At 39.1% G+C, this 13,092-nt stretch overlaps 1 protein-coding gene across 4 annotated transcripts; it reads right to left on the bottom strand.

Annotated features, from left to right (window-relative positions):
- Positions 1 to 3,487: 3,487 nt before the first annotated feature.
- Positions 3,488 to 12,123, bottom strand: mindy4 (MINDY lysine 48 deubiquitinase 4). Of its 4 annotated transcripts, XM_039812179.1 has the most exons (18): positions 11,824 to 12,122; positions 11,375 to 11,494; positions 11,062 to 11,285; positions 10,713 to 10,974; positions 10,355 to 10,608; positions 10,204 to 10,262; positions 9,883 to 9,995; positions 9,688 to 9,804; positions 9,492 to 9,583; positions 9,191 to 9,292; positions 8,897 to 8,960; positions 8,490 to 8,555; positions 8,336 to 8,403; positions 8,160 to 8,223; positions 7,725 to 7,886; positions 6,075 to 6,255; positions 4,609 to 4,687; positions 3,488 to 4,411 (listed from the first exon to the last, which is right to left on the bottom strand). In XM_039812179.1, exons 1-18 carry the CDS (start codon positions 11,881 to 11,883, stop codon positions 4,363 to 4,365), a joined length of 2,136 nt encoding a protein of 711 aa, XP_039668113.1. In that variant the 5' UTR covers positions 11,884 to 12,122; the 3' UTR covers positions 3,488 to 4,362. The 4 variants fall into 4 exon arrangements, with proteins under 4 accessions (XP_039668113.1, XP_039668112.1, XP_039668111.1 ...); XM_039812178.1 differs by having other exon boundaries at positions 9,688 to 9,995; positions 11,375 to 11,664; positions 11,824 to 12,123; XM_039812177.1 differs by having other exon boundaries at positions 9,688 to 9,995.
- Positions 12,124 to 13,092: the final 969 nt, after the last annotated feature.

Genomic DNA, 13,092 nt, shown 5'->3' with positions numbered 1-13,092 from the left:
CTGGCCACACCGGCTGCTGCATTTGAATAAGTTGGAGGTGTGGATGGTCCAACTGATTGTTTGGATAATCCTGCAAAAAGAGCATTACAGTAGTCTAACCTGCTTGAGATGAATGCATGCAGGTTCGGGATATTCTGTTGGTCAGGATGACCAAAATCATCAGACAAATTCAAGGAATGGCAAGAGACTCGGTTGTTTATGATGTAATTTGTACAGTGGTGTCATTGGCATACATGCCTGTGTTGACATGTGTGTAAAAACACACAATGGCTGATCATTGGTGAAGATGGAGTATAACAAATGCCCTAGACAGCTTTCTTGTGGGACCCCCATAGACTGTAAAAAATAGACCCCACAGTGACATTGAACCATGAGATTGCATTGGAAGTGAAACTATAACACTGTAGCTTGCCAATAAGCATGCTATGAGCAATTACTTTGAATGCCATGTTGAAGACCAACATTACTGCTCCCACTAATGTCTTGTTATCCATAAGTCATCGGCCATATGTGGAAGTGCAGGGCTTGTTGAATGGCCTACTCTGTATGCATGCTGAGAGATGGAAAGCAGATTGTTGTTGAAGCATTATTTTAATTATGGTGAAATACTCATAGAGCGACAGTTAAAAATATAGTTTTTGTCTTTCGGAAGTGGAATGATTTTGGCCTTCCCTACATGCAGTCAGATGAACCCCAATGTTAAGGCACTGGTTTAAAAAATGGTATATTGGAAATGTAACAGAGTTGGCTACAAGTTTAAGTATTTTGCTATCTAGTTTGTCTATGCCAGCCAATTTCATAACAGTTTCTCTGTCAATATGACTGAATTTAAAATGGCACTTATTGTCCTTCATAATGTGATTCTGTTAATGTCTCTGATAGTGTGCAATCATTACTTACTATTTCTTTAAGATTATTTGGCATTTTAGGCCTTTATTTATGACAGGACAGCTTAGAGATGAATGGGGAGAGAGAGGTGGAATGACATGCAGCAAAGGACCCCAGGTCAGAATCGAACCCGCTGCATCGAGGACTGAGCATCTGTACATGGGCGCGTGCTCTACCAAGTGAGCTACCCAGGCGCCCTTACCAGTTCTTAATTTATCAACTTCACTTTTGAACAAGTCGCTAAAGTAGTTTTATGAGTGTCTTGAAGTTTTGTAATGAATGCCCCTTCAGATTGTATGCATGTGATAGATTAGATTTCCTACACAATATTTCATTCAGTGTCAATCATTTTTTTTTATTTTACTATCCTGTTTATAATACTCTCTTTTTATTTAGCTCAGTCACTAAATTCCCTAATTGACAGTAGACTTTTCTTTCTGACTTATTATTCTTATTCTTATCTGACTTATCTATTTATTTGCTGTTTTCTTGCATTTTCCCTTAAAATCATTGGGTCCATGAGTTCTTTATATAGCCATGGAGCACTTTTCATCTAACTAAGCTAAATCTTTTAAGGGGTGCATGCCTATTTGCTATTTCAAGTTCATAATACGTTGAGTTCTATTTCAGAGTTCTTCTCATTGCATATTACACACCAGTCTACTTATTCACAAACGCTTTTCTTATTGAAGTGTTTGTAAGATCTCTTATAGATGACCTTGTTAGGCTACGTCATTTAGGGATTTATAGTCTTCCTCAACAGGGCAACCAAATTATGATTATGATGCTGAAACCTAGGAAACAGCTATAGAACAGTGTTCTGGGGTCGAACTATTGCCTCTCATTGATGATACGAAGAATTCACAGAGCCATTTTTACAATTAATATCCTGCACAGACACCTGTTTGATCAATGAAAAACAGACAAATTAAAACAAGATGCTATCGTAAATTCAAATGATATAAGATATATTTGCGAAAAAAAAATTTAAAAATTTAATAAGTACAACTTTACACTGATGAAGTTTGCGATGCCTTCGTCTGGCGGAGCACATCGTTTTAATATGTTCATCATATGCAGTAGCCTATCATAGTGATAGTGTTTTAGACAGTGTTTATTTTATGACTTTAGATCGTTTTATTTTTGTTTAAAATATTTGTTTTTATTGTAGGTCTAAAGCATGTTTTAACCATTGTGAAACTTACAATAACAAGTTTTACTAATTAAATGCTCCTTGCGCAGAACTATTTGTCATTTATAATTAGATTAATTCCGACACCTTAAGCTTTTTAGATATAATCACATTGATGGAAAAAAGCATGCCATGCGTAATGACGCACAATGGCTGGCTTTGCACTGTTGGGAAATGGAGACCGACAGCAAGAAGACTTGCTGGCAAACGAGGACGAGTGGCCTCAGAGCCGGTTCCGACTGCCTCGAGCTGTCCTGTTGGATCTCTGACCTGTTTTAGAGAGGAGCTCTCGGAGAAACCACGCCGTGCCGGTGTCGTGCCGACAGCTCCTGCGTCCCGTGGCAGAAACACTTTCTCGGAGTAGCGCTAGGCGTTTTTTGCATCAACTTTAAAATCGGACCATTTCTTTTTAATTTGGGCCACAGTCCGACCTCTGAGGCTGTGACATTAACTGCGTCTGCAACATGTTGTCACTCTTCAGCTTTTTTGGCCTTAGTAATGCCCACACTGTGCCCGCCAAACATATTTTCCTTTTTTCCAACTCTCTAACAAGAACTACAACTTCACTTTGAGTGAAAGTCCTTTGCTTTGTTTTCCTCTGTGCGCATGATGTCGGTATGGATGAATATTAATTTTGGGCGTTTCACTGACTATTTAAGGGCAATTATGGGCGTGGCATGAAGCCGCCAAAGCTGCGCCACATTTAGAGTAGATTGTGATTTATAAAGGGAATCCGGCGTAGGACTAGTCTGGATGCCAGCCGGATTTAGCCCCGCACAAGACAAGCAGGGGAACTGGACTCAGTTAACCCAAAATAATATTATTGTGGTGCACGTGTGTTTGTGTGTGTGTGAGTGTGTGTGTATGGGCTTTCTGTGTAAAAGACATAGAGGGGCGATCGAGCAACAAGTGGAGACAGTATAAATCAATGAAAGATAGAAAGAGACATAAAAAACATTTGCAATGTCTGTATTCTGACTCTTTACTACATCTCAGCAGTGTTATAAATTGTCTATTCATGTATATTGTATTATCACCATACCACTTAAGCATATCAATAGTTTCTTACTCACTTTGCGCCGGTTTGAAATGCCTACTTAATCTGTACTTGTGTAGCCTACTGTATTCGGTTTTCTTGTACTATATTGAATGTGAAACTGTATGTTGTCCTGTACGCTTATGCTTTTCTTGGCCAGGTCGCTGTTGCAAATGTCAACGGCCTACCTGGTTAAATAAAGGTTAAATAAATAAAACAATTACCAAATGAGGGGTGGAGGACTAACACACATATATTATAACTATGCTGAAGTTACAACGGTTTTGCTGCATTTTTTTTCTATTCTGTTGGCAGTTAAAAGCAGCTTGATGATAAAAGGCCCATACAAATGAACACAAAACAACTATCCCTGTGAGTTGAGGTATTGAATAGTTTTATTTTCTGTTCCACGTGAGAGGTCTGTTAAAAGTGAAAATTCATCAAGGCAATTATAAGCAATTTAGTATAATATTCGTTCTCTTTGACAAACCCACACCAGTCTATTTATTTAATGAAATCTCCTGACAACACATTAGAACTATAATTGAGGCAGTGAAAACAAAAACAGTACAACCTAACAGATGATCTCATTTAAAGCGTGTGCATAATAAAAGGCAATTTGATTTCAGGCCAAAACCAAACTAATACAAGATTATACAGTAAGTAACTAACATAAATAAGTAAAGACATGATGTGAAATTAAGTCATTTTTCAACATTTTTCTTGATTAAAATATCACATATTCATTTATTTTCTAATAACAGGGAATCATATTAATTTAGTGTAAAATATGGACATCAATCTATTATGTCTTTATGTAAAAAGAGTCAATACGGCATCTTGCAGCAGCTTACATTTCACCATCAACAAAAGTACAAGTTTCCCTCCAAACTTTAGAACTTTAAGAAAAATGTACCTTATGCTTATTGCTAAACTTTAAGAAAAAAATTGAAAAAGTAATTGCATTCTCTCCAATATCATTTTTCAATTTATGGCTGATATGATCCCAGTTTGGACCCAAACCCTTCCAGCTGCACATACATTATGTGATATAAAAGATACAGGCCTTCATGTCATGTAAACAAATGGCAGAACACTGTGTCTCACTATGAAGAGAAAACAATGCTAATGCTAAAATATATGGGTAAATATGAAACCTTCAAAGAACGTATGTAAAAGTATTTGTATTCGTGATGCAAAATGGATGTTAATCCATAATTAAAATAACATCAAACCATGTGATCAGTCAGAGAATAGGCTCTGTGTCATTCCAATTGACAAACGCATCTTTCCACCTGAAACAAAACAAACAGTTTAAGGCATTTAGAGCGGACACAGGTACATATGACATGATCCTTTACAACTTCAAGCTCTATTTAGAGCATGCAAGGTATTTAAACACCAGCTCTTTTCATGGTTGTTTTCAGGATCTGCAGACATTACTGTGCAGGTTGGGCGTACGTCTGTGTTTGAAATGCCAAAATAGCCTTACCTTGTTCGGATACAATGCTCCAGTGGTGGAATGAGATCAGTGTCAACATGTTGACAGCTCAGGGCCGATTTGCCAACAGCTGAAAATATGAATGCTTAATTAGCAATTAGTGCAACAGCATAATAACTCAACACTACTCAAGCATTAAAGATGCAATATGTAATACTGACAGCTAGTGTTTAAAATAGTTACTGCAGTACAAATTCAAAATACTGGAGAGAGTTGTCTCCCCCTGCCCCCTCCTCCCCAGACTCGAAGTTTACGGAGGTTGCCAGGCTGAGACCGCAGCATCCATAGTCTCGCTTTGCCAGACCCTCTTCCAGAGCGCGCTGAAGGAGCATCCACAACAATGTAGTTGTACGTTTGTCTCACATAGCCAGACGTTACTTCACAGCACAGCGGAGTAGTTAACATTAGATGCTGGCTATATTGACAGTGATAGAAGCCCATGCTCACGTGGAGCTCTGTACCCAACTCACAAAACACTTTTTTTTTTTTAAAAAAAAGGAAAGAAAAGAAAAAAAAAAAAAAAAAAAAACCCCTTTTTCCCCCCGGCGAAAAAAAAAACTTTCTCGTCTAAAAATTGCGAAAAAACCGCTAAAAATAACACTACCTTGCATCCTCTCCACCTGACTGAACACACTTTATTGGTTTAGAATAAAGACAACAATCGCTAAACACACTGCAAACTCAGGGCCCACTTGCCTGGTCCTCAGGTAACGTTAGCAGGGTTAGCATGGCCAGTACCAGTTGGGATCACTTTACTGGCTGTGTCTCAAGTACTCTAGCTATATAATTCAATGTGAGTACACAAATGTTGAAATGACATAAAATGCCCGCCCCTTGAAGCCGTGATAAATTAGCCTGAAGCTAATGCTTAGCTACCTGTTCAGGAGGAAAATAGCCAACTTGGCATCCATTTGGGATCTAAGCTGTCTCCATCTTTCAAATACATATCCAATATTTACCCGGGGTTTGTAACATCTCTGGTCACGCCCGTAACTGTTAGAAACATGCCAGGGTTTTTTAGGTCAGTTAGAATCTATCTCCGTTGATCATGTTTGTTTGCTGCTTGACTGTACTAACGTTACAGCTGTAGCGCGCTGGGTTTATGTTTTTACAGGTTCATCTGGCAACCCGGCCTGGCTGTCAAACAGAAATTACGTCACGGAACGGAAATTTCAAAAGGAGAAAACACTGGCATTAGCATTGTTGTCAGTAAAGATAGTATTTCAACTTAGTATGTTTACTTAATATCTGATGACGCATTGGGGTCATTTTTGGATTTATCACAGTAAATATATTACATATTGGACCTTTAACACAAGAAGGACCCTGCTCATTGAGATTGCCAGGAAAACAAGATCACATAATAATAATGAAATTATACCCTAATGCACAGAGGGGAGGATAAAAAACATAACCAAAAAAGGACATGTGCACTGAGAACAAGTGATGATACATACAGACAGTGAGGCGGATCTCTTCCTGTTGATTGGCCAGTCCATCGTAATAGTAGAGGTCAAACTCCAGGCCTTTGTCCTGATTGGTCAATAGCTCTCTCTGCAGGCCAAACAACACGCTGAAGTGGCTTTCACTGCAGACCACCCAAATGGGGTAACATGGAGTCTTCAAGTAAGCCCCTACCTTAGATAGAAGAAAGTAGAACACAACAGAGCAAATTAATCTATTAAATACCAGGACCCGATAACTGAAGCAGCAAAATGGAATTTAGCCATCATCATTTTTTATTATTAACATATCAAAAAGTGTTAAACTGGCATCACCACCTTGCGGTTGTATGCTTCCATCAAACAGTCAAGTTGCAATTTACATCCATGTCTGTCCAGACTCATAATATATGTAGCAGGGCTGTTTTTTTATCGTCTTCGCGATATCAACTGGCGCAATAAACACATCGCGAAAGGCTGCAACATATTGCTAAAGACACTCGCAATGAAGTGCAGTAGAAAACTGCACTTTAAAATGTAACTGTCATTCTTTTTTTAGTGATGCCTTTCATATGCAATTCAATGTTGGAAATGATTCCCATCATTTGTTTTAAATTCAACAAGCAATTTGTTTTATTTTAGAATACTGAAAGCAGCATAAATGCAGAACTGAGCACACTTTAATATCGGTTTATTTATCGCAAGTAATATTGTTATCGTGATATTCAACAACGTTATCGCATATCGCATATTTTCCTCATATTGTGCAGCCCCAATATCTAGTGAAGACTTTGAAGGAATTTAATACAAGGTATTAATTGTATTTTTGGGCGAAACGTGGATGCTTCACACACATTGTCAACCTGGCAGCACAGAAGATCTATACAATCACCACAGTTCAAGATGACCAAATGTGAAATATGGGAAAAATCTCCCCTTATGTTCCTGAGTTGTGCCCTTGAATAATGGCCAGAAAAGTGTTTTAGCAGAACATTATGATGTCACAGTTAAGTTGACCTTTGACCTTGGATGTACGGACAACTCGAAAACATAATTCCTCCGTCCACAGCTAATGCCAGCGTGGAGGCATAAAAATGCATTGCACACAATTTTGAGCGGTCACAAATTAGGGAAAGTAAGGATTTCGATGAGAATATGTTTTGTACATGTATTGTTATATGTTCTGTATGTTAATGATGTGTACAAAAATGAAAAAAAAATCTAAAAATATTTAGCATTTCTTTTTTGTCCATCATGAAAGTTTGAATAAGGTTCATAGCTCTACTTCCTCTCTACTGTACTTCAGGTTCTGGTAGATGCCGCCCAGTATCTGTTTTCTCTGAGTTAGTGCAAGTTTTACATTTCACTTCACCTGGCGAATTGAATTTATTACCATGCTACAGCTTGATAAGTAGAGCCTGTTACTTTCCATGTTCTTCAGTTATCCTTTTTTCGTGTAACTGAAGTACTTTGAGTAAACATTTTCAGACAGTGTATGTGTTGTTAACTAGCATATAAATCCCATAATAGTCTTAAGAACATTCTTTGCTGTAATTATGGGCACATATGTGCCGTCAGCAGCACCCACCCCCCCACACAGATGTCTGTGTGTGTGTGTGTGTGAGAGTGTGTGTGTGTGTGTGTGTGTGTATATATGTCACTCACCTTACAGATGTTATAGTGTTCAAACAAGGACAGCAGGCCAACGTCACAGTGGTCTTTGACTCCCTTGAGTAGAGTCATGTTGCTATTGCCTGAGTCCAGCTCCATGTCATTGTCAAAGACATTAGAAACTGCTCTGCCGCAGAGCAACAGGTTGACCAGCTCCTGGTGAACACAATACAAAAAAGCAATCTTAGTAACCAGAATATATTTTGTGTATACAGCAGTAACAGTAAGTAGTATTACATCCTGTCTGGTTTTGTGTCTTACACTAAGATCCCTTTGTTGTACAACATCTAAGTCTGGCATGCACTTAGAGAAATGTATGTCCCAAAACCAATGTCATCAAGACCGGTTCCTGTGCCTTTTTATTATTCATTACAATGTGTGATTCTGAATCACAAACAAAATGCTCTGAACCCATTTAGCATGTCAAACCTGAGTGCAGTAGCCATGGGCTCCGATGAGTGTGGTGGTGGGCACGTCCATATCGTCTCTTACTCTGAAGAAAGAATAATGAGAAACAACAAGGGTGATGTTTCATTATCTAGCCAATAGTGATTTTAATAACTCACATCTTGTTCAGTCTTAGATCTTAAAAAAGCACAACATACTTGTCAATGGATCGAGAGAGAACAGCAGATATGGTGAACAGTATGCATCCTAACATTCCAGTCTCAAACTGTGGAAAAAGAGATGAAAGCAAACAGGTTGGCATCTTTCGTACATTTGACAGGCAAAATTAAACGTTAATATTGAGTTTCCTGCCTGATCAATATGCTGCTCCAGAAGCAACTGCAGGTCCTTGATGTTATCCACAGTAAAGCATGTTATCTAAAACAGAAGGTGGTTATAAAACTTCCACTGCAGATTTTTTGTAAAAAAGTTAATTTTGTAAATTGATAGTATTGACACAATTACACTTTCTTTATTACACTATCATTCAATATAAAATAAAAACAACAAATGTGTGAATGAGTTTTTGCAATCCTGCAATAACATTTTAGATATTTCACAAATTCAGCCCAACAGCTCATTAAAACTGTGTTGAGAAATGTTTATTTGATGTAGTTAAAAATTACTGAAGATATTTTTAATATAAAAATCCTCGTCTATATGCTGCTAAATCCAACTGAATTCCATTTGTTCAACTTAAGAGTGTGGTATCTCCTTACCTTTTCGAGCACTCCTCGAGATTTGTAGCGTCCAGTTGGGGTGAACTGATTTTGTCCTGAATTTCTGTTTTAAAAAATAGAGTTATGGTAAAAAAGCGCAAAGATTGTCTAAATCAATGCTGCACCTGAAACAAAAGATTTATAGCAATTTCTGAGATCAATGGGTCACCCCGACTCTTAACATCTAAGCCAGGTATTCACATGCATTCAACCTAGTTAAATACATAATGAGTAATGAGGTCCTGTGTATCGGTCTGGATGTAGAGTATTAAGTGGATACCAGTATGACCTTACATTGCAATTGTGGCTTGTTTTCCCTCGCCAGCCCTCCACAGTATTTCGGCTGCCGCTAAAACAAGACACTTTCTCCTGGTATTGTTAGAAGGTCTTAACCTCCTAAAAACAAAGTGGGATTTGAGTAAAAAGCAGGTTGTGTGGGGTAAAAATACAGTTAATACCAAATGCAGAGGTCAATGCAGTGGCTACAAAGCATGCCTTGATGTGAACTATTGGCTGTGAAAAGCATCCAAGTGATTACAATAGGGCACAGAGGTTAACATTATGAGTCAAAGCTCTGAGCTGAAGGATAACGTACTGAAGGCCTGTATTACTGCTTTCAACGTTTTCAAACAGCAGTTTCTTTAGGACAAAGGCTTGGATGGATGCCAGAACTCCACAAGGTCCACCCTAGAATATAAAAACAGATTGCATAATACCACAAATCAATAAATCATATGTAAATCAGTTTTCTGGATTACTGAATTTTAACAAGATGGCACAGTTAAGACAACCTTTTTCTGCACGATTCCGTATCTCAGGTCATGCGTTTCTAAGAATGTGAAACCCTGATTCCTCCACTCAACACTGAAACAATGTAGGCTGGAACCAAGAAGAACCGCTTTCAATTCCTGTTGAAAAACAAAAACAGAAAACAGAAAATCAAAGGCAAATGCATTTCTAAAGAAACACTGGTCTAAATCACCAACCGTGGCAGTGTGCTGGTCCAACGGGCGGCCTGCACAGCAGGGCTGCTCTGCGACGGTTCTTTGAAAGGACACTTGGGAGAGTTCTCGCAGATCGTCGTCATCATCAATGTCATCTGGAAATGGATTTACATACCATCAGATGTGACTAATACAAGGCAACAAATCACAAAAAGGCAAAGACAATGGCTGCCGCCTCTTTTATAGTTTACTTTATTACTTTATTTGACAGGGACAGAACATCTTAATAACATTTCTGAAAATAAGTGCCAGAAAGGCTCATTTTCATCTGTAGTCCCCAATCCTGAAGTACACAGTACCTACCCAAAACCATCTCAGACGCATCCAAATCAACCACATTTGGCCTGGGCAAAGACTTAACTCTAAGAAACAGACATAATGTACATAAACATATGAACAAAAACTTGGTAGTAAAATAATTTCAACAGTACAAAAGCATCTTAAATCTATTTACTTTGTAGTCTCCAGTATGTCTTCTTGCACTTTTTCAAAGCTGTTTTCCCTCTGCACTCTCTCTTGTGCAATGCACAACTCCCGTTGAACTCCTACGCAGTCAACTGAGGTGATTTCAGTTAGGCCGCTTTCTGAGCTTTTTTGATGTACGCCAGGCACTAAAAGTCCATCCCCAGCATGCCTGTTTTCTTCTTTTTTTATGAGCTGCGGCTGGGACACTTCTAGCCTTTGATTCTGCCTTTTTTTGTTTGATTCCTTAAAGGAAAAACATCAGTGATGAAAGAGAGTATGATGAATATAAGTAATATGATGAATATGGGATCAATGAGATTTTAAGAACTGCATCAGTAGTCCAGTACCTGAGATGTGCTTGCTATTGGTCCAGCCATCATGCCACGTCTAATTCGATTAGTTCTGCTCCTTTGGGTGCTCTCAGTGGTGGAAGTCTTTTTTTCCGGTTCTCTTCTGATTAAGCTATCATTGTCCTGGAGGGAAGCCATCAGTGGCTGTCCTTTTTGGTCTTCTGTGTCATAAGTTTGATTTTGACTGGACAGTCTGTCTGTCTCAGGTAATAATGATGCATACAGAGGCTGAGAAGGGCAGACTTCTCCTATATCAGACCTGTGAGAGAGATACATTCCATATATGTTCAAACCAATTTTCAAAAAGTCAAAACATAATGAATCAGGAATGACACTTGTGAAATACCTCAAATTGACATGTTTGCTAATAACAGAAGCTGTTGTGCTATCCTCTGTCTGTGCGTCATTCATCACTGTTGGTGATACTGCAGAAGAATTAGCAATCCAGCTCATAGTTCGAGCAGACTGCTGCGGATCACTTTTACTGCAGGTGATCTCGTCATTCTTGAGGCCCTCAATGTGATGCTTTACAATAATCTCCAGTAATGTTTTCAGGGGGGAGTTCAGAGCCTGCAATGACAGAGAAAAGACTCTTTTTTTTTCTTCTTTTTTAATGTTACCCACTTGCAAAGCAGCCAACCTCCAGCTGCAATACTTACTTTATTCTTTCTACAGAGACCCTCCATGTTGAGAATCTGCCTCAAGTGGGATCTGTTGTTGATACTGGCCTCTGTGCGTGGATGCTCCTCGTCCATACAGGCAATCGTCCTCCTGAGTCCCTGCGCATCAACAGTGTTTAACATCGTTTACACGGCAAGTGTTTCTCATGTTTTGAGAGTCTCAAAAATAGTAATGGTAGCAGCTATGAAACCATCATCCTTCTAAACAGGGTCACGCACTGTGTCGGTTGTGACAGCAGAAACTGGTTTCGGAGTTGAATCTCTGACCTCTGTTTGTGGCACAGAATCACAGGTTTTAGTGTAGCTAAACACATACAGTTTACTAACGTTACCATAGCTAGCTAGACAGGGGCTAACGCTAGCTAGCACTGGTAGCGGTTTGCTGTCCAGCACTGAGCTCGTTCACCACCTAGCGTTAGCTAACTTACCTTTCGACTTAGATATTCCCGTACAACGGATAAAGAGACCTCTTCAACTGAAGCGGCCATAGTGATGTGAACGTGTCCGGATGTGATAGCCTTAGATAATCAACAAATAACGTTAGCTGCGCTGACAGTAGCCTTTAGCTAGCTAACCGTCTAGTGAACCATAACTAGGCTGAGGGATGTGCTGCGCCTCAACTTTTCAGAGACCGTCCCCATTTGTGCTAGAGATGGACGCGTCTTTCAGAGTTGTTGTTCAGCAATGTACGTTACCATGGCGATCCTGCGCAATGCTTCTTCTTCTTCTTTGGGTTTTAGCGGCAGCTTACATCCTTAATGTTGCACTACTGCCACCTTCTGGAGTTAGCTAACTCCTACAGTGTCTGTCTGGTATGTAAGATTTTCCTCATTAGGAAGCTGACCAAACATCTTCTGCCTTGTCCACTACCATCACACTCCAGTATGTCCTTTACACCTGCTCATGTTAGCCCTACTCATCATTTCTTCCATCACGTTCTTTCTATCTGATACATATTTCCTGCAACTAACAAGCACATGCTCTACATGATCCCACAAAACGAATGGTTGTTCCATATATTGTGAAGTGTGCTGTTTAGTTTAGTTTGTCATATTCTTAACCTAGTCATGATTGTCTCCTCTTTTTTATTCCCTCCCCTATTTCTCACAGTGCCAACTTGATTTCGAACTGAATGTAAATGTCTTTCTCTTATCTTCCAATCCCAAGTGCTGCTGATTGATTTCCTTCCACAGATGCCCTTTCCTTCTGATTTTGAGAGACTAATGTGTATCTATGTTTTCTTTTTTAACAGCTTGTTTGGCTAGTTTGTCCACTCTTTCATTACCCCAAATGCCTCTAGCAGGAACCCAAATTAATAAGACCTTGGAGCCTTCGACCTGGTTGAGTCGAGGATGAACGTGGCATGAGACTGTGCAGTGCAGAGACTGAATCACTACAGACTTTGTTTGGTTTGTTTTGTTCAACCTATTCTAAAGCCGTCAAAATGGCATACAGCTCAACAGTATACTGTATACTCTTAAGCAATTTGTGGTTCATCTGCATATCTCATCTAGGAATTTAAACTGCAGAACAGATGTTTTCACTTCCCCTAAAAACACTCTCAAAGCCTATATACACAGCCTGTATTACATCAAGCCCCACAAGCACACATTTTGCTGCTGATCGACATACCACCCTCCCATATAGTCTTGATCTGATTAGAGATACATATTTCAGTGATGCAATATCAGATACCC

Source organism: Perca fluviatilis, chromosome 9 (genome assembly GCF_010015445.1).
Source record: "Perca fluviatilis chromosome 9, GENO_Pfluv_1.0, whole genome shotgun sequence".
Classification (NCBI taxonomy): domain Eukaryota; kingdom Metazoa; phylum Chordata; class Actinopteri; order Perciformes; family Percidae; genus Perca; species Perca fluviatilis.
Note: the sequence above shows the minus strand (reverse complement) of the source record. Positions and strands in the feature narration are given on the sequence as shown.